The 22494-nt window shown below is 46.1% G+C and overlaps 1 protein-coding gene across 1 annotated transcript in view; it reads right to left on the bottom strand.

Annotated features, from left to right (window-relative positions):
• Nucleotides 1–22494, bottom strand: part of WDR12 (WD repeat domain 12) — a 49905-nt gene continuing 27411 nt past the window's right edge. The window contains exons 8-13 of the mRNA XM_075318973.1: nucleotides 12009–12094; nucleotides 11553–11693; nucleotides 9931–10036; nucleotides 4349–4481; nucleotides 4165–4237; nucleotides 1–1893 (exon numbers count right to left, since the gene is read on the bottom strand). Of these exons, the coding sequence (XP_075175088.1) occupies nucleotides 1816–1893; nucleotides 4165–4237; nucleotides 4349–4481; nucleotides 9931–10036; nucleotides 11553–11693; nucleotides 12009–12094 (617 nt within the window). The 3' untranslated portion in view covers nucleotides 1–1815. The remainder of the gene's footprint in view (nucleotides 1894–4164; nucleotides 4238–4348; nucleotides 4482–9930; nucleotides 10037–11552; nucleotides 11694–12008; nucleotides 12095–22494) is intronic.

Below are 22494 nucleotides of genomic sequence, written 5' to 3'. Positions count from 1 at the left end.
TACTTTTTTTGTTTTTTATTCGAAACCTTGTTTTGGCAATATGTACAGACAATACAATGGATCTATAATATGTTATATACTCATTCCTCATACGAAGTGTATCTGCTGCAAATAATGTTGATTCCAAGACCTGGGCTTTAGGGTCTGACTTACTGTAAAATGTGGTATATGGAGAAACATTGTGCTTACTTCTGCACTGTTATCAGTGTAGCAGATATTGGCGGTAATCGCTGTACCATCACACCAATAGCTTTGTCTTGTTGGAATTTATAAAATGTCAATATGAAAAGAACACTTTGCTTTGACCGAATGATAAATAAAATTGCTTCATTACATTACAGTGTTGTGATACCCAGAGGAAATCGAGGATACTGACAAGGTCATAACATTTATACTTTAATTATTGTAGGAAATGCTGTAATAAGTGGAAGGTTTAAAGGCAACCTGTCACCAGGTTTTTGCTCCACCATTTGAGAGCAGCATGATGTAGAGATAGAGACCCTGATTCCAGCAGTGTCACTTACAGAGCATTTTGATAATCAATGTTGTCTCTCCTGCAGATCTAGCAGTTATACAGAGCTCATGAATAGGCTGGACTACCTGCAGCACTACAAGTAGTCCTCTAATGATATCTACTGCTGATTAATCAGTGATTTTATCAACACTATACTAAGCAGCCCAGTAAGTGACAACACTGGTATCAGGAGCTCTGCCCCTACACTATGCTGCTCTCAGATTAGGTGGCAAAAACCTGGTGATAGAATCCCTTTAATAAAGACTATGAATAAGAGCCCTGTGTGCACACAAAAGTTATGTTTCTTCAGCAAAAAACCCATGATGTTTTACCGCGATTTGGTGCAGTTTTTCCCGTTGTTTTTTTCACATTGTCAATGGCAAAACACAGGGAAAAATGCAGAAAAGAAGTGACATGCTGCTTCCTTTTGCTGCAGAAAAAATGCAGCAAAACCTGTAAGGAAAAAAAGAAGCAACGTGCACACAGCATTTTGGATTTCTCATAGACTTTGCTGGGGAAGGACTGCACGAAGCTTATGAACAAAAACTGCACCAATTCTGCAGCAAAAACGCAGTGTGCGCACAGGGCCTAAAGGGGTTTTCCCTGGCTCATTAAAATAGTTCTGCAGGAATAGGTAAAAAAAATAGAAAAGAAAACACCATTAGGAATAAACGCCCAATACCCTTAAATCCTAATTCAGTCCATGGAGGTGGTCCGATCTGTCAAGGACCGCCACTCGCCCTGAAAAACAAGGGGCCATAGAATTTATCAGTTTTCCCCTGTTAAGTGAGCAGTAATGCTTACGTGCAAGCAAAAAAGAAATGCAAAGGACATTCTGCAATATCTACTTTCTCAGGGGGAGTGGGGTCCAGAGGTCCGACCTTCACCAGTGATTAAACAATGGCACATTCTAACTTTAACTCTTTAAATCAACAAGTCTGCAAATATTACAAAGAATGTGATTGTTTAATGCACAACCATTATAAAAATAGTATTGCACAGGTTCTCTCCCCCGTATCTGCTATTTCCATGCACTGGGAGACGGGGGCAGTCACTTCTGGTTGTAGACCACATGGATGAGAAAAGGTGACAAGTCAATTCGGGGCTCGTTTTCTCATGAGATCTAGAGATTATATATATTATTTATACATCGTGCACCTTAACTCTGAAAACTGCAATATCAAGTCCACATTCATGGTTTTTTGTTTTTTTTTTACAAATGTACTAAAGTATTAAAATCGGCCCAGTTCTTCAGACAGCTTCAATTACAATGGATTTAGCATGTCGGTCCATGCTGCAGTTCAAGCCCCGGCATGTGATGGTGGCGCGGTGTATCTGTAGGAATACAGCTTGTTGTCTGCACCTCCACTGAGGATGAGCTGGAGAAAGGAGAAAAAATATGTTAATGAGTGGAAATGGGACATAACCTTGAAATAGCCCCATTCCTAACGGAAGCTGCCATACTCAGGTTGAGATCTGAAGAGGAGTTTTTCACAGTGTATTATTGCTGCGCAAAAATCCCACAGCATTGTACAATTCCAGCAAAGTGGATGGGATTTATAGAAATCTCCTGCCCACTCCGCTTGTTGTTTTACTCTGTGTAAAGCCGGTTTCACAAATCCAGCATTTCGCCGCTTTGCTGGATCCCTCACACTCCAGTACAGTGCAATACAGTATAATGGCATGTGACCGGAGCTTGCCGTGATGCCATTGTACTGTATTGCACTGTACTGGAGTGTGACGGATCCAGCAAAGCGGTGAAATTCCGGATGTGTGAATCCGGCCTAATCTGATCTGCGGTGTTTGAAATCTGTAGAATGTTCATTTCTCTTCTGGTGCGCTGAGTTTTAGGTGCAGATGTTCCCCATAGAACTGCATTAAAGGGAACCAACCAGCAATATTTTCATCTAAAAAAGTAAAGCCAGTGTATGCTGGTGCTGGGATACTGAATGTAAGCATAGCTTTTGCTCTGAGATTGGATGTTTTATTTTAGAAATGTGCAAGTAAAGTTCCAGCAATGCCCTACTATTTGATTGACAGGTGCAACAGGGGTAGAAATATGTGGGTCGGGTTTTGCTATGTATTCCCGGCCCTTTCTGCCGGTCACCATCGTAGACGTTAATAACGTGCAGGAAGAGAGACAGGGGCGGGAATAGATAGCAAGATCTGATCCACATATTCCCTTCCTGTTGCACCTGTCAATCAAATAGCAGTGCATTGCTGGAATTTTACTTGCACATATTTCTGAAATAAAACCTCCAATTTCAGAACAAAAGCTATGCTTACATTCAGCATCCCAGCACCAGTATAGCACTGGCTTTACTTTATATATGAAAATCCTGATGGTTGGTTCCCGTTAAATGTGGAAAATCCACAGGTATAAAAACCTATGTAATCGGCACATAACGATCAATAAAGCTGTCAAAGCCAAATATCAGAAAGCATAAAAAAAACAAAGCCGCTTAATGTAACCCTTTCCCAACAGGGCCAATTTCAGTTTTTTCATTTTTTCCTCCCTTTCTTAGAAGAGTCGTAACTTTAATTTTTCCATCCACATAGATGTGTGAGGTTTGCTTTTTGGGGGACGACACTTGTACTTTTAAATAACACTTATTTTATATAGTACTAAAAAACAAAAAAATCCAAGTGCGGTGAAATTACAAAATAAACACACAATCCTGCCATTATTTTGGGGTGCCTGCACAACGCACAGATCTAATAATATGCTCTCTACACCAGTATCAGGGGACTGAGGACATCATCTCAAGAAGCGTCTGTAACCAGACATCTAAGGCTGCTTTCACACTACGTTTTTTTTTAACATGCATCATGAACTTTTTTTAACACAAAAACGGATTCAGTGCAAATGCATTTTCATTTCAATGCATTTGCAATGGACTCGCGTCAACATGCGTTCACCTGCGTTTGCGTGCGTTATAGTGAGGATCCAGCGACTTGCAGTTTTTTTTTACCTTTTTCAAAACCGCTACTTGTAGCGTTTTTGAGCTGCATCCAAATACTGTTTTTCACGGGATCCTGACTATACTGCACGCAAACGTATGTGAACGCTGGCATGCTGATAGACAGGATCCTGCTTGCTCTACTGAACATGCCCAGAAACCAGCCTGCGTGATCAGTCTCTCTCTCTCCCCCGCCTGAGAGCAGCGGACGCTCGTAACCACGGTAAATATTGGGTAACCAAGCAAAGCGCTTCGCTTAGTTACCCGCTGTTTACCTTGGTTACGTGTGCAGGGAGCAGGCAGCTCGGCTCCTAGCAGCTGCGGACGCTCGTAACCAAGGTAAATATTGGGTATCCAAGCAAAGCACTTTGCTTAGTTACCCGATGTTTACCTTGGTTACCAGCATCCGCAGCTGTCAGATGCCGGCTCCCAGTCTATCACGTTCAGTTCCCCTCACTCCCGATCACATGACTTCAATGCCCGCCCATAAACTTCAAGTGGCAGGATCCTGCAAAATAACACATGCGTTTGCATGCGTTTTTCTTTGTAAAAACAGGATCCACTTTTCCAGCAAAAAAACGTTCATGACGCATGTTAAAAAAACGTAGTGTGAAAGCAGCCTGACTTATAGGAAAACATGCAGAAATTAAATAAGCAATGAAACAAGGATTGTCCGCGTCTGGTTCTTACCCCAGGTTCTGTCCAGTCAACACTTAGCACTTTATCTCCATGTGCAGCAAGATCATAAAGCGGAGCCTTACAGCTGTAGAAATGAGCAGAAATAACAGTGGTGCCAATTACTGTGATAGGACAGATACCATCATGGAGCTGCAGTCATCAGTACAGTGCACTCCTATAGTGAGCGGACCATTACCTTCTGGTGTCCCAGAGCTTCACAACCTTATCCAGAGATCCGGAGACGAGCTGCTGCTCATTTGTCGGTGACCATTTCACTGATGTTACCCAGCCCGTGTGAGAGGTGAGGGACAGCAGAACCAGGGAGCCATCTGTACAGGGAGGCAAAACCCATCAGTTCTCTAATAATGCAATACTCATTCGGTATTAAGGGCATTTTCCACTTTGAGGAATGTAGACCTCAAACAATTCCAGTAATGTAAAATACCAAAGTCCTCTGCCTCCCCGGCTCCAGCACCGGCTATCTGCCACTGCCCAGGTCTCGGTGGTTTGGTGGCAGCAATGACATCCCATCACCGGCAGATCACTGCTGCCGCCAAGACAAAGACCGGGGCAATGTCAGAGAGACAGCACTGGAGCGGGGGAGGGGGAGGACAGTATTGAAATTCATTTGGGGCCGGTTTTCTAAAATTGGAAAGCCTAGTTAAGTCTATGCGTCAAGGGAGATAACAAAAAGGTACTGATAGATTTTGTTCAGCAAGCTATCGGTACTAGAATTAACCCCTTTATGACAAATGATGGACATAGCACTTCATGATTAGGTGTCAGTTCCCGAATCATGACGCGCTATGTCCATCATGGCTTAAAATACTCACTGGGTGAACACACAGTGATAGCTCCGTGCCGACAGCTGACCGGCAGGGGGAAGAGGTGCAGGGACCCATTGCAGCGGTCCCTGCTCTCTGTGATTGACTGACCGATCACATGACCGTGAGGGAGGTGCTGAAATATCAGCACTTCCCAGGATAATCACAGTCACAGCTCGGCTTAGCTGATAGCCAAGCTCCAGCAGTAACAGCCAAGGACTATGCCAGCACCACCCCTGGCTGATTAACCATCCAAAGTGGCAATCGAAAGTGATCGCAGCATTTGGAAGGTTGTGGGAGGGGGCTCCCTCTCTAATCCCCATCGGCACCCCTGCAACAAAATCACAGGGAGCAGATGGTTGTCATGGCACCTGCAGGTCAAATGTTAAACAATGACCTCCCGGTGTACCAGGTATGGTGGCCTGTTACATCCAGCCATAGGCAGGGTCTAACAGGCTTTTTGTCAGTTTATAGGTCGCATGTAATGCAATACATTAGACAAATGATCAAAATAATCTAAGTCACACATATTTGGTATCCCCAGAATGACAGAAATCTATAAAACTGTCACAATATTTAACCCCTACATTGAACACCATAAAAAAGTGGCAAAAAAACCTACTATGCTTCTTCATGATTCCTCCAAAATATAATGTGAATCAAAAAGATGAATGTAAATAAAAAAAATGGTATCGCTGAAAACTTGTCCCGCAAAAAACAAGCCGCCACACAGATCCGTTAGCGAAGAAAATAAAAAAGCTACAGCTCTCAGAATACAGGAATGCAAAAACAATATTTTTCTATAAAATTGTTTTTATTGTGTAAATGTTATATAAAACTTAAAATAATTCTATAAATGTGGTATTGTTGTAATTGTACTGACTAAGAATAAAGCTGTGTTTTCACTTTTACCACACTAAAGACATAAACCCCCCTCCCCCAAGAAACAAATTTCTGAACTGCTGTATTTTGTTCATTCATCCCAAAAACCAGAATAGAAAGTTATCAAAAATATATTATGAGCCAGGAGATGGTACAAAAAAAAAAAAAAGTCAACTCATCCTGCAAAAAAGCCGTGACATGACTGTCAGCAGAAATATAGAAATATTATATCTCTCAAAATAAGATGATGTGGAATTTTTTTTTGTAAAAAAGTGTTTGTTATACTGCATGGTGAATGGTATAATAAAGAAATGTTTATTCTGCCTCCCAAAGATTGCAGTAAGGCTCGGCTCACATTTATCCTGCGCTCTACGCTGAGCACTTAACATGGGGTTTTCATTGTAAATCTCCAAAATGAGCAATTCAGATGGAAGATTCTCTATAGTGAGGCACATTGAGACACTTTGGACACTCTCTGGCTTATGATCTGGCCTTGTCCTTCTTTTTAGGCGAGCATAAAAGTGTGGTCGACCATCATTTGAGCACATCTTAAAAGCTGGACACCATTGAACAGAAGCCACACAGAGTCCAGGGTATCTCTGCTGCCTCATTAGTGAATGGAGCCGTCAGGGGGTTTATCTGAATCACATATTTTGTAGCTTTAGATGGAAACCCCGACGTAAGTGCTGAGTGTAGCACACAGGATAAATATGAAGCAATCCAAAATGTTCTGCACTCCAAAATGCCACCAATGAAAGCTTCTACTCAACCCACAAAAAAACGAGCCCCCACTCATGTTCGTTAACGGTTTACACAATTATAGGGAGCTTCCATATTACTGGTAGCTTTAAGACTATGGAAAAGTGCTATGGTCTCCCCCCTCCACACAAAAGAAATACAGAGAAATCTATTCTCTCAAATCCAAATGCCTAAACCACAGTTAGTGTGCACATCTTTGACATTATTGTAGTGAGGAGAGTTTTAAAATTACAAAAGTAGGGGGCAGGTCTCCAGAAGCTTAAGCTGGGTACAATGGACAGGCACTACAATGCACTGGGCACAACAATAGCAGATTTCTATTTTCACTCTTCAGCATTCATGGCTGCTTGTTTCTGGAAAACAACCAGGGAGTCAAAATTATCACTACACCCGTAGAAGAGTTTCCTGAGGGGTGTAATTTCCAAATTGGGGTCACCCTGAGGGAGGTTTATGCTCTTCTGGCACTTACAGGTTCTGTATATGGAATCTGCAAACTATTCTAGGAAATTTTGCATTCCAAAAGTCAAATAGCGTTCCTTTAACCCCTTCAGCCCCCGGGCACTTTCCGTTTTTGTTTTTTGCTCCCCTTCTTCCGAGAGGCGTAACTTTTTTATTTTTCCATCAATCTTGCCATATGAGGGCTTGTTTTTTTGCGGGACGAGTTGTACTTTTAAATGAAACCATAACTTTTACCATATAGTGTACTGGAAAACTGCAAAAAAAATTCCAAGTGCGGAAAAATTGCAAAAAAAGTGGGATTGTACAATAGTTTTTGGGATATTTTATTCACCATGTTCACTATATGGTAAAACTGATGTGTGGGTATGATGCCTCAGGTCGGTGCGAGTTTGTAGACACCAAACATGTATAGGTTTACTTGTATCTAAGGGGTTAAAAAAATTCACAAGCTTGTCCAAAAAACGTGGCGCACGTTTTGCGCCATTTTCCAAAACCCATAGCGTTCTCATTTTTCAGGATCTGAGGCTCAGTGATGGCTTATTTTTTGCGTCTCGACCTGACGTTCTTAACGGTACCATTTTTGCGCAGATGCTACGTTTTGATCGCCTGTTATTGCATTTTGCGCAAAATTTGCGGCAACCAAAAAACGTAATTTTGGCGTTTGGAATTTTTTTGCCGCTACGCCGTTTACTGATCAGATTCATTGATTTTATATTTTGAAAGATCGGGCATTTCTGAACGTGGCGATACCAAATATGTGTGTATTTTTTATTTTTTTAACCCTTTAATTTTCAATGGGGCGAAAGGGGGGTGATTTGAACTTTTAGGTTTTTTGATTTTTTTAAATTTTTTAAAACTTTTTTATTCCTTTTTTTTTTATTTTACTAGTCCCCCTAGGGGGCTATAGCGATCAGCAATCCGATCGCTTTGCACTATCTGCAGATCTCAGCTACAGAGCTGAGAACTGCAGATTTGCTGCTTTACTTTCAATGCCAGCTGTATTCCGGCATTGAGAGGAAGTGACTCATGTTAGCTACAGGCGTCATCACATGACCCTGTGCTACCATGGCAACCGCCGAAAGTCACGTGATCATGTCACGTGACTTCCGGTGGGGGCGGGGTAAGTCACTGTCATGGCGGCGCCCATATACATATCGCTGCCAAGACTTTGGCAGCGAAATGTAAGGGGTTAATGGCCGCGGGTGGAAGCGATTCCACCCGCGGCTAGCAGGCACACATATCAGCTATTGATAACAGCTGATATGTGCGCCGATCGCCGCCGCCTGCAGGGTGCGGGGCTTACCGGCACACGATCCATGACGTATCTAGTACGTCATGGGTCGTTAAGGGGTTAACAAGTGAGTCTCAGTCATTAACGTACAAAGTGGTTCTGCCTTTAAGGGGCTATAAGGAGTTTTCATGTTCAAACATTTCCATAGCCAGGGATCATACATTGTCACAACTAACAGCTCTTTTATACAGTTTGGGATTTCAATGGCCCTGCATGGTGTATGACAAATTATTGATCTCATTCAGTGGGATCAATGACAAGACTCATAAGTGATTGCCTTTTGAGATGGAAAACCATTATTAGCCCCTTCACGACCGGCCGATTTTTCGCTTTCCGCTTTTTTTTGGCCATTCTTCCGAGAGACGTAACTGTTTTATTTTTCAGTCAATATGGTCATATGAAGGCTCATTTTTTGCGGAACAAGCTTTACTTTTAAATGAAACCATACGTTTTACCATATAAAGAACTGAAAAACCGCAAAAAAATTCCAAATCAGTGATAGCTTATTTTTTGCGTCTCGAGTTGACGTTTTTAATGGTACTATTTTTGCACAGATTCTACGTTTTGATCTCCTATTGCATTTTGCGCAAAACTTGTGGCAACCAAAAAACGTAATTTTGGCATTTGGATTTTTTTTGCCGCTACGCCATTTACCAATTAGATTAATTGATTTTATATTTTGATAGATTGAGCATTTCTGAAGGCGGCGATACCAAATGTGTGTATATTTTTTTTTAACCCTTTAATTTTCAATGGGGCACATTGACCACATCACATGACCCTGTGCTACCATGACAACCACCGGAAGTCATGTGATCACGTCACGTGACTTCCGGTATTGGCCGGTAAGTATATGTATACCGCCGATTCAGTTATAATGGCGCTGTCACATATTGACAGCGCCATTTAAGGGGTTAAACGGCATAAGCAGATAACGATTCTGCTCGTGTCTACCAGGCACACATCTCAGCTGTGAAAATCAGCTGAGATGTGCGCCGATCGCAGAATGGTGCCGGCAGCAGACCACGGGCAGTAACACTATGACCACTAGGACGTAATATTACTGCCCGCGGTCATTAAGGGGTTAAATAAACTAACTGTTTTCCTAAAGCATTCAACTACTTGACCACTCAATGACTGGGTGAGTGTTGTTACTCATGACCCTTTTAAGAACACCAGTACTAATATTTAAAGGGAACTGGCATGGATGAGTTTACTAATTCAACCAGTGGTAGTGATGTGCAAGTCCTTGTACAACAAGAAAAAATGATACCTATGATGTAGTAATCCAGTATGCCAGATCTGAGAAATCAAGCTATGAATACTAATTAACCTGGAGGAGCATTGTGGGCGTGGTGATGCAGTGTACTGCCATGCCCACAGCTTGATTTCTCAGCACTGGCACCCGATCACTGCAATGTAAGCATCATAATTACTACTGTACTAGGTCTATACACCCACACTGCTTGTAGGATTAGCATAATTGTCCTGATAGGCTCCGCATAAATGTATAACGGGTGTCATTCAGATTAGCGAATAAAATATTCCGGAATAAGAGCTAACCTTTAGTTCTTGGATCCCATAAACGGATATGTCTGTCTGCACTACCGGATGCCAGTCGTCTGCACAGTGGCGAGTAAGAAATGCAGTTAAATACCTTGCTTCCAGTCTAGGAGAGAAGAAAACAAGTATTAACACTGATTTTGTTGCATATTATAACTGCTAGGTTTTACTTCTAGAGAATGTGTGTATCCATTAATCGGTGGGGTGGGGGGGGAGACAAAAAAACAAATCCTCGGAACAACTTTCACAACTCAGGCCCCATTTCGATGTTGCCTTCCATCAGTCTGCAGGCTCCAGCACCAAGTGTGCTGTCAGTCTGTGTTATTAGATAAGCATCTCAGCTTTCGTCATGGATCTGGTCAGGATTTGGGAAGCAGCTCAGGAGCAGATACTGGCATCTGCCTCTAACACTAACTAATTGAGCTGGGCTAGCTCCAATGGCTGCTGTCAAAGTGAATCCGTCACCAGGCTTTTGCTATGTAATCTGAGCACTGTATGATGTAGGAGACTGAGACCCTGACTCCAGAGATGTGTCATTTAATGGGCTGCTTGCTGCAGTTTTGATAAAATCACCGTTATCTTTGCTGCAGATTCTGTACATGCCCTGGCTCGAAATTGAACTGATGGCCGTTATTATCAATATAATAATAATAGTGTTGATTTGATTTTCTGGTCCTAACCTGATGGCCTGATATTTACCTATACACAGCCTTTATAGTGACAAGTGCCTCTTTCCTGTAGGTCCATACTGAAGGGACAGTGTGCAGATATGTGCACCTCTCTCTGACACATTGGACACTGCAAGGTGTAATCACTGCTTTTATTAAGAATATAACAATATTAGTCATATTTTCACATAACCCCTTATTTAGTCAGTGAGTACTGTGTCAGGTATTGAAGTGTATAATACATAGAAGGTAAATTATGCATCAGTTTTTATACAATGAGAACGATAAATCCTTAAACGAATCGTCCACTCCTTTGACAACCCCCGCTTAAATCCTGTAGACGCTGAAAGTAAAATAAAAAAACAATCATCTTCCACACCAGCAATTGAGGAGTGGGCCTATCTCCAAAGTTAGTATGACAATGTTGTCGGGTGAGCAGCAGCCCCTATTTCCTCTCATATGAGCGCTGCAGCTATTCAGCAGCCCATATTTCATGTCATTTGAGCGCTGCAGCCAATCAGCAGCCCCTACTTCATGTCATGTGAGCGCGGCAGCCAATCAGCAGCCCCTACTTCATGTCATGTGAGCGCGGCAGCCAATCAGCAGCCCCTGCTTCATGTCATGTGAGCGCGGCAGCCAATCAGCAGCCCCTACTTCATGTCATGTGAGCGCGGCAGCCAATCAGCAGCCCCTACTTCATGTCATGTGAGCGCAGAAGCCAATCAGCAGCCCCTACTTCATGTCATGTGAGCGCTGAAGGCAGTCCATAGATGTTGACTGGCAGCAACACTGACTTTGCTGGAGCAGCACCTGTGTGTAGTGGTGTAGGCAATAACAAGTATGAATTTTTTTTTTATTTTACTCAGTGAACTAGACCATTTAAGAAAGGGTTGTATAAGTAGCGGACGACCCCTTTAATAAGTTAAACACACCCTTCTGCTGTGCAGTTCTTACCAATGTGGTTTTTGCCTCGCCTGCCTCAATGTCCCACACTCTGATCGTGTGATCCCACGATGCACTGCAAACTTCATCCGCATCAGACCACAGCACCGACGAAATGGCCTCATTGTGTCCGGAGAGAGTAACAAGTGGTGTCTAAGAAAAGATGTGATATCATCAGTGATATGCCCCATCATGATATGGTGCTCATCACCCGCTCTTAGCAAGCGCTGCATGGAAACTCAGACACTGGAGCAATGTTTTCCGATTCCAGCTTTCTATGGATCATACAGCTAATATATATGAGCCATGTACTGGTCCCAGGACAGCGCAGCCTCGCAGGTTACAGCTCTGTGCACCTGCCCCAGGTACTCACTGGATAAGCCTAATCATTGACACCATTGCCCAAAAATCTGTGCACAGAGCATTTGGATTTCCCAAAGCCAAGATCTGGTCTCCTTATGCACTTACTCTTAATAATCCAAGCTGCTCAGTTTTCTGCTTCTTCCTTGGACGGTTTGCCTTCTCCTCAGCTTCATCTTCTTCATCTGTTGGCACTGCAATATAACAGGAGCTTCAGTCATCGCCTGTCCATGGAGATAAGTACAGAGCTTCTTTGCTCGTTACATATCTCTTAACATTAAAAATGTAATGGCAGAAGCTAAATCAACTCCCCTGCTCCCCATCAATTGTGAGTAAAATGTCTTGAATGTGTGTTTTGTCATTGTGGACATTAAATTTACAGGCTGTAGTAAATATAGTTTACTTAAAGGGAATCTGTCACCAGGTTTTTGCTACTTTATCTGAGAGCAGTAAAATGTAGGCAAAGATTCTGAAACTAACCATGTTTAACCCCTTCACGACCGGCCGATTTTTCGCTTTCCGTTCTTTTTTTTGCCATTCTTTTTCTGAGAGACGTAACTTTTTTATTTTTCAGTCAATATGGTCATGTGCGGGCTCATGTTTTGCGGAACGAGCTGTACTTTGAAATGAAACCATAGGTTTTACCATATAGTGTACTGAAAAACGGCAAAAAAGAAGGGAATTTTGTTTACTTACCGTAAATTCCTTTTCTTCTAGCTCCAATTGGGAGACCCAGACAATTGGGTGTATAGGCTATGCCTCCGGAGGCCACACAAAGTATTACACTAAAAGTGTAAAGCCCCTCCCCTTCTGCCTATACACCCCCCGTGCTCTCACGGGCTCCTCAGTTTTGGTGCAAAAGCAAGAAGGAGGAAAAAAATTATAAACTGGTTTAAAGTAAATTCAATCCGAAGGAATATCGGAGAACTGAAACCATTCAACCTGAACAACATGTGTACACACAAAAAAACAGGGGCGGGTGCTGGGTCTCCCAATTGGAGCTAGAAGAAAAGGAATTTACGGTAAGTAAACAAAATTCCCTTCTTCTTTGTCGCTCCATTGGGAGACCCAGACAATTGGGACGTCCAAAAGCAGTCCCTGGGTGGGTAAATAATACCTCATAATAGAGCCGTAACGGCTCCGTCCTACAGGTGGGCAACCGCCGCCTGAAGGACTCGCCTACCTAGGCTGGCATCTGCCGAAGCATAGGTATGCACCTGATAGTGTTTCGTGAAAGTGTGCAGGCTCGACCAGGTAGCTGCCTGACACACCTGCTGAGCCGTAGCCTGGTGCCGCAAGGCCCAGGACGCTCCCACGGCCCTGGTAGAATGGGCCTTCAGCCCTGAGGGAACCGGAAGCCCCGAGGAACGATAAGCTTCGAGAATTGGTTCCTTGATCCACCGAGCCAGGGTTGATTTGGAAGCTTGTGTCCCTTTACGCTGGCCAGCGACAAGGACAAAGAGTGCATCCGAGCGGCGCAGGGGCGCCGTACGAGAAATGTAGAATCCGAGTGCTCTCACCAGATCTAACAAGTGCAAATCCTTTTCACATTGGTGAACTGGATGAGGACAAAAAGAGGGTAAGGAGATATCCTGATTGAGATGAAAGGGGGATACCACCTTAGGGAGAAATTCCGGAACCGGACGCAGAACCACCTTGTCCTGGTGAAACACCAGGAAAGGGGCTTTGCATGACAACGCTGCTAGCTCCGTCACTCTCCGTAGTGAAGTGACTGCTACTAGGAAAACCACTTTCTGCGAAAGGCGTGAGAGAGAGATATCCCTCATTGGCTCGAACGGTGGTTTCTGAAGAACCATCAGCACCCTGTTCAGATCCCAGGGTTCTAACGGACGCTTGTAAGGAGGGACGATGTGACAAACCCCCTGCAGGAACGTGCGTACCTGTGGAAGTCTGGCTAGGCGCTTCTGAAAAAACACAGAGAGCGCAGAGACTTGTCCCTTAAGGGAGCCGAGCGACAAACCCTTTTCCAATCCGGATTGAAGGAAGGACAGAAAAGTGGGCAAGGCAAATGGCCAGGGGGAAAAACCCTGAGCAGAGCACCACGACAGGAATATTTTCCACGTCCTGTGGTAGATCTTGGCGGACGTTTGTTTCCTAGCCTGTCTCATAGTGGCAATGACCTCTTGAGATAATCCTGAAGACGCTAAGACCCAGGACTCAATGGCCACACAGTCAGGTTGAGAGCCGCAGAATTCAGATGGAAAAACGGCCCTTGAGACAGCAAGTCTGGTCGGTCTGGTAGTGCCCACGGTTGGCCGACCGTGAGATGCCACAGATCCGGGTACCACGACCTCCTCGGCCAGTCTGGAGCGACGAGGATTATGGGGAGATAAGGTATGCACACCAGTGACTATGGAAGGGGAATACATGGAATAGCAGAAACTGCTGTGTGAATACTGACATGAAAAATTCAATAGCTATTTGTAAGAATGAAATATGAAAAATGGAACCTGCATTACTGCCATGAATATATGAATAAAGAGAAATTTAGCTACTGAATTGATCAATGCAGAAGAGCCCCAACACTACGCCAAAGTATTTCTCTACGTTGGGGTCCCTAGCTTGTGTGTGTCCTCTCATGCAGTTAAACAGTTTAACTGCATGAGAGGACACACACAAGCTAGGGACCCCAACGTAGAGAAATACTTTGGCGTAGTGTTGGGGCTCTTCTGCATTGATCAATTCAGTAGCTAAATTTCTCTTTATTCATATATTCATGGCAGTAATGCAGGTTCCATTTTTCATATTTCATTCTTACAAATAGCTATTGAATTTTTCATGTCAGTATTCACACAGCAGTTTCTGCTATTCCATGTATTCCCCTTCCATAGTCACTGGTGTGCATACCTTATCTCCCCATAGTGATGTTTTTTAGGTTTTTTGCACCCAGTTCAGACATAGAATGGAGTTCCAAACGTTATTCCTTAATGGAGCGACGAGGATGGCGCGGCGGCAGTCGGCCCTGATCTTGCGTAACACTCTGGGCAACAGTGCCAGAGGAGGAAACACATAAGGGAGTTGAAACTGCGACCAATCCTGAACTAAGGCGTCTGCCGCCAGAGCTCTGTGATCGTGAGATCGTGCCATGAATGCCGTGACCTTGTTGTTGTGCCGGGACGCCATTAGGTCGACGTCCGGCATCCCCCAGCGGCAACAGATCTCCTGAAACACGTCCGGGTGAAGGGACCATTCCCCTGCGTCCATGCCCTGGCGACTGAGAAAGTCTGCTTCCCAGTTTTCTACGCCCGGGATGTGAACTGCGGAGATGGTGGAGGCCGTGGCTTGCACCCACATCAAAATCCGCCGGACTTCCTGGAAGGCTTGCCGACTGCGTGTTCCGCCTTGGTGGTTGATGTAAGCCACCGCTGTGGAGTTGTCCGACTGAATTCGGATCTGCTTGCCTTCCAGCCACTGCTGGAACGCTTTTAGGGCAAGATACACTGCCCTGATCTCCAGAACATTGATCTGAAGGGAGGACTCTTGCTGAGTCCACGTACCCTGAGCCCTGTGGTGGAGAAAGACTGCTCCCCACCTTGACAGACTCGCGTCCGTCGTGACCACCGCCCAGGATGGGGGTAGGAAGGATTTCCCCTTCGATAATGAAGTGGGAAGAAGCCACCACCGAAGGGAAGCTTTGGTTGCCTGGGAGAGGGAGACGTTCCTGTCGAGGGACGTCGACTTCCTGTCCCATTTGCGTAGGATGTCCCATTGAAGAGGACGCAGGTGAAACTGCGCGAACGGGACTGCCTCCATTGCTGCCACCATCTTCCCCAGGAAGTGCATGAGGCGCCTCAAGGGGTGTGACTGACCTTGAAGGAGAGATTGCAACCCTGTCTGCAGTGACCGCTGTTTGTTCAGCGGGAGCATCACCATCGCTGAGAGGGTATGAAACTCCATGCCAAGATATGTCAGCGATTGGGCCGGTGTCAGATTTGACTTTGGAAAATCGATGATCCACCCGAAACTCTGGAGAGTCTCCAGAGTAGCGTTGAGACTGTGTTGGCATGCCTCTTGGGAGGGTGCCTTGACCAGCAGATCGTCTAAGTAAGGGATCACCGAGTGACCCTGAGAGTGGAGGACCGCAACTACTGTAGCCATGACCTTGGTGAAAACCCGTGGTGCTGTCGCCAGGCCGAACGGCAGTGCCGCGAACTGAAGGTGTTCGTCTCCTATGGCGAAGCGCAGGAAGCGCTGATGCTCTGGAGCAATCGGTACGTGGAGATAAGCATCTTTGATATCGATCGATGCAAGGAAATCTCCTTGGGACATTGAGGCGATGACGGAGCGGAGGGATTCCATCCGGAACCGCCTGGTCTTTACGTGTTTGTTGAGCAGTTTTAGGTCCAGGACAGGACGGAAAGACCCGTCCTTCTTTGGAACCACAAACAGGTTGGAGTAAAAACCGTGACCCTGTTGCTGAAGAGGAACCGGGACCACCACTCCTTCTGCCTTCAGAGTGCCCACCTCCTGCAGAAGAGCATCGGCTCGCTGGGAGGCGGAGATGTTCTGAAGAATCGAGTCGGAGGACGAGAGCTGAACTCTATCCTGTAACCGTGAGACAGAATGTCTCTCACCCAACGGTCTTTTACCTGTGGCAGCCAGGTGTCGCAAAAGCGGGAGAGCCTGCCACCGACCGAGGATGCGGTGTGAGGAGGTCGTAAGTCATGAGGAAGCCGCCTTGGTAGCGGCACCTCCGGCGGTCTTTTTAGGGCGTGACTTAGACCGCCATGAATCGGAGTTCCTCTGATCCTTCTGAGGCCTTTTGGACGAGGAGAATTGGGACCTGCCCGCACCCCGAAAGGACCGAAACCTCGACTGTCCCCTCCTCTGTTGGGGTATGTTTGGTTTGGCCTGGGGTAAGGATGTTTCCTTTCCCTTGGATTGTTTGATGATTTCATCCAATCTCTCACCAAACAAACGGTCGCCAGAAAATGGCAAACTGGTTAAGCACTTTTTGGAAGCCGAATCTGCCTTCCATTCCCGTAGCCACAAGGCCCTGCGTATTGCCACCGAATTGGCGGATGCTACCGCCGTACGGCTCGCAGAGTTCAGGACAGCATTAATAGCGTAGGACGCAAATGCCGACGTTTGAGAGGTTATGGACGCCACTTGCGGCGCAGACGTACGTGTGAGTGCGTCAATTTGCGCTTGACCCGCTGAGATAGCTTGGAGTGCCCATACGGCTGCGAATGCTGGAGCAAAAGACGCGCCGATAGCTTCATAGATGGATTTCAACCACAGCTCCATCTGTCTGTCAGTGGCATCCTTGAGTGAAGCCCCATCTTCAACTGCAACTATGGATCTAGCCGCCAGTCTGGAGATTGGAGGATCCACCTTGGGACACTGAGTCCAGCCCTTGACCACGTCAGGGGGGGAAGGGATAACGTGTATCCTTAAGGTGCTTGGAAAAACGCTTATCTGGACAAGCTCGGTGTTTCTGGACTGCCTCTCTGAAGTCAGAGTGGTCCAGAAACATACTCGTTGTACGCTTGGGAAACCTGAAACGGAATTTCTCCTGCTGAGAAGCTGACTCCTCTACTGGAGGAGCTGAGGGAGAAATATCCAACATTTGATTGATGGACGCGATAAGATCATTCACTATGGCGTCCCCATCAGGAGTATCAAGGTTGAGAGCGGCCTCAGGATCAGAATCCTGATCAGCTATCTCTGCTTCATCATACAGAGAGTCCTCCCGCTGAGACCCTGAACAATGTGATGATGTCGAGGGAATTTCCCAGCGAGCTCGCTTAAGCGGTCTGGGGCTGCGGTCCGTGTCAGAGACCTCACCCTGGGATCTATGAGACACCCCGGGAGGACATTGTTGTTCCAACTGAGGGGGACCAGGGAGCAATGATTCCACAGTGCCCATGGTCTGAGATACCGGTCTGGACTGCAAGGCTTCTAGTATCTTAGCCATAGTCTCAGAAAGTCTATCAGTAAAAACTGCAAACTCCGTCCCTGTCACCTGGACAGTGTTAGCAGGTGGTTCCCCCTGGGCCACCCTTAGCAGAGGCTCCGGCTGAGTAAGTGCCACAGCATTGCACACAATGAGGGTCAGTGGAACCTGCCGGTAGTATAGCCGTACATGCGGCGCAGGCAGCATGGTCCATGTGACCTTGGCTGACGCTGGATTTAAACCCTGACATCCTGTGATCTGTGCACACAGCCATGGATTACTCCTACATTCACATCTGATAACTGCAATCCTCCAGCCTCCTGAAGATCCTTATATCATGGAAAGGGGAAACGCGTAGAGGCGATACAGAGCATGCTGCTAAAAGGGAAGTAACCATTTTTTTCTTCCCTGTGGGGTTATCTATACCCCTATTTTCTGCTCTATAAGAATCATCTGCATGATTGCCCTCAGGCATTGCATTACATGTATCAGCATCGGTTTATGCAGTGCAGATCTGTGCAATTATGATTGTGTAAAAGTTTATCCATGTGTGATTGCCATACCATACTATATCACACTGGGACATGGGAGGAAAAACTGACAGATGGAACTGAATTTTCCATTATGTTAATGTGCTCCTCCATTATGTTAATGTAGATTGTGTATTATGTACTAATTTGTACTGGATCATGTACTATGGACTAATTTTTCTGCAGAAGCCTGCCTATACTGGGGCTTAATATTTGTGTTTTTTTTTTTTTTTTTGTCCTGGTTTTCCTGATAGGAAGCTGTTATCTATCACAGTGTGATTATATGAGCACTTTGTTGTACCATGTACTAATTTGTACTGGATCATGTACTATGGACTAATTTTTCTGCAGAAGCCTACCTATATTGGGGCTTAATTTTTGATTTTTTGTCCTGGTTTTCCTGATAGGAAGCTGTTATCTATCAGACAGTGTGATTACATGAGCACTTTGTACTTAATACATTCTAGTACTATTGTATGGCCATCCGTAGTGTAATTATTATTTTAATTCACTAACTATCTAGGGCAACTAGAGGGTGAGCCGACGTGGAACGGGGGCGCCCAAAACAGTTACGGCGTCATACCCTCCGTTGGTAGGTAGGAGCAAGGTCCCATAGGGTGCTATAGGGACCCCATATATTTAGCTCCTCCCCTTCATCATCTACGCCCTTTGTGTGTTCACTATTAATGGGTGTCTAAATTTTAAAATATATCAATAAAAGTTTAATATTAATTGAAATTGAGGTTTTTTGTTTTTCGTATATTGAACTCAATTGGTCCTATTGTATATGGTTTTTTCTATCTTAGCCATAGTCTCAGAAAGTCTATCAGTAAAAACTGCAAACTCCGTCCCTGTTACCTGGACAGTGTTAGCAGGTGGTTCCCCCTGGGCCACCCTTAGCAGAGGCTCCGGCTGAGTAAGTGCCACAGCATTGCACACAATGAGGGTCAGTGGAACCTGCCGGTAGTATAGCCGTACATGCGGCGCAGGCAGCATAGTAAGCCTGTGCTTTGGCACCCTTGCTTTTTGCGGACGACATGCTGTTGTCTCCTCTGAACAATCCAGGAGGGTATATAGCCAAAAATCAACCGTGCACCATACAGTGTAAAGTATAGCCTATAATCATATAATCTATAAGTACACTTCTGCACTAGTGGGGCCAGCACCTCAGGTGCTGCTTACCGCCCGCTCAAAGCGGTTGTGTGGTCACCAGAATCCCAGCCTGGGTCTCCCAGAGCTTGTCTCCCCTCTCCAGCGTCAGAAGAGCTGACAGGAATGGCTGCCGGCGTCCTGAGGAGAGGAGGGGGCCGTGGGCGTGCCCTAGAAAGTGCGGGAAACTGGTGCCCCACTGTGCACAGTGAGGGGGGTGGAGTATGCAAAGCATGTTCCAGCCCTCAGTGCTGACGTCCTGTACAGCGTCCCGCCCTTCCCTTGACTGGCAGGCCTGGGGGCGGGAAAAGAGTGAGACTAGGCCGCAAAAGCCGGGGACTAAAGTTATAAGCGCGGCCGGCGTATAAGCGCGGTCGGCGCGGTAGTCCCCGGCGTACTAACATTCCCAGCCGCGCTGCAATGTGAAATGGCAGCGCGCGGTCAGCGCGGTAGTCCCCAATAAACTAACACACCCAGCCACGCTGCAGTGTGTGATGGCACAAGCGCGGTCAGCGCTGCGGTCCCCGGTGCACTAACACACCCAGCAATGCTGGAGTGTTTCTGTGCGCGGTCCCCACGGGGACACAGAGTACCTCAAAGTAGCAGGGCCTTGTGCCTGACGATACTCGGCTCCTTGTCCAGCAGAGTCCCCAGGAACTGTGGATGGAGCACGGTCTCAGTGCCTGGAGACCGATTAGGATCCCACTTCACCCAGAGCCCTAAAGGGGATGGGGAAGGAAAACAGCATGTGGGCTCCAGCCTCCGTACCCGCAATGGATACCTCAACCTTAACAACACCGCCGACAAGAGTGGGGCGAGAAGGGAGCATGCTGGGGGCCCTGTTATGGGCCCTCTTTTCTTCCATCCGACATAGTCAGCAGCTGCTGCTGACTAAGCTGTGGAGCTATGCGTGGATGTCTGCCTCCTTCGCACAAAGCATGAAAACTGAGGAGCCCGTGAGAGCACGGGGGGTGTATAGGCAGAAGGGGAGGGGCTTTACACTTTTAGTGTAATACTTTGTGTGGCCTCCGGAGGCATAGCCTATACACCCAATTGTCTGGGTCTCCCAATGGAGCGACAAAGAAATTCCAAATGCAGAAAAATTGCAAAAAAAGTGCGATAGCACTATTGTTTTTGAGATATTTTATTCACTGTGTTCACTGTATGGTAAAACTGATGTGTGGGTGTGATGCCTCAGGTCAGTGCGAGTTCGTAGACACCAAACATGTATAGGTTTACTTTTTGATAAGGGGTTAAAAAAAATTCGGACGTTTGTCTGAAAAACGTGGCGCACGTTTTACACCATATTCCGTGACCCGTAGCGTTCTCATATTTCGGGATCTATAGCTCAGTGACGGCTTATTTTTTGCGACTGACGTTTTTAACGGTACCATTTTTGCGCAGATGCTACGTTTTGATCGCCTGTTATTGCATTTTGCGCAAAAGTTGTGGCGACAAAAATGTCATTTTGGCGTTTGGAATTTTTGTGCCGCTACGCCGTTTACTGATCAGATTAATTGATTTTATATTTTGATAGATCGGGCGTTTCTGAACGCAGCGATACCAAATGTGTGTATATTTTTTTTACCCTTTAATTTCCAATGGGGCGAAAGTGGGGTGATTTTAACTTTTAGGTTTTTTTTTAATTTTTTACAACTTTTTTTAACTTTTTTTTTTTATTTTACTAGTCCCCCTAGGGGGCTATTGCAATCAGCAATCCGATCGCTCTGCACTATCTACTGATCACAGCTACACAGCTGTAAACAGCAGATACGTGCACTTCCTGCTTTCCTGGCCTCCGTAGAAAGTGAAAGTGGTTCATGTCTAGCACAGGAGTCATCACATGACCCAGTGCTACCATGACAACCAACGGAAGTCACGTGATCACGTCACGTGACTTCCGGTATCGTGCGGTAAGTAAAACTTTACCGCGATCGCGTTTATAATGGCGCTGTCACATATTGACAGCGCCATATCAGGGGTTAAACGGCACGAGCAGATAACGATTCTGCTCGTGCCTAGCAGGCACACATCTCAGCTGTGAAAATCAGCTGAGATGTGCGCCGATCGCGGCATGCTGCTGCCGGCAGACCGCGGGCAGTAACGTTATGACCGCTAGGACGTAATTTTACTGCCCGCGGTCGTTAAGGGGTTAACTTAGATTACTGGGTGCAGCCGTTTTGCCTTTAGCTCCCCACCCACACCAGGCTCTCAGTAGAGATTATGGATTGACTGTGGGTGTCAATCACAGGAGGGCGCGTGCCGGTCTGCTCTGCATGTGCAGAGGAGTCACACTGGTGTTAGGGTACCTTCACACTTTAGCGATGCAGCAGCGATCCGACCAGCGATCTGACCTGGTCAGGATCGCTGCTGCATCGCTACATGGTCGCTGGTGAGCTGTCAAACAGGCAGATCTCACCAGCGACCAGTGACCAGCCTCCAGCCAGCAGCGACGTGCAAGCGACGCTGCGCTTGCACGGAGGCGGCATCTGGAAGCTGCGGACACTGGTAACTAAGGTAAACATCGGGTATGGTTACCCGATGTTTACATTAGTTACCAGCGCACACCGCTTAGCTTAGCGCTGGCTCCTTGCTCTCCTAGCTACAGTACACATCGGGTTAATTAACCCGATGTGTAATGCAGCTACATGTGCAGAGAGCAGGGAGCCGCGCACACTGCTTAGCGCTGGCTCCTTGCTCTCCTAGCTACAGTACACATCGGGTTAATTAACCCGATGTGTACAGCAGCTACATGTGCAGAGAGCCGGAGCCGGCAGCACAGGCAGCGTGAGAGCTGCGGAGGCTGGTAACTAAGGTAAATATCGGGTAACCACCTTGGTTACCCGATGTTTATCTTGGTTACAGCTTACCGCAGCTGCCAGATGCCGGCTCCTGCTCCCTGCTCGCTTCAGTTCGTCGCTCTCTCGCTGTCACACACAGCGATCTGTGTGTCACAGTAGGAGAGCGCCTTTGAAGAAAACGAACCAGGGCTGTGTGT

This window comes from Anomaloglossus baeobatrachus, chromosome 7 (assembly GCF_048569485.1).
Source record: "Anomaloglossus baeobatrachus isolate aAnoBae1 chromosome 7, aAnoBae1.hap1, whole genome shotgun sequence".
NCBI classification, from domain to species: Eukaryota; Metazoa; Chordata; class Amphibia; order Anura; family Aromobatidae; genus Anomaloglossus; species Anomaloglossus baeobatrachus.
Note: the sequence above shows the minus strand (reverse complement) of the source record. Positions and strands in the feature narration are given on the sequence as shown.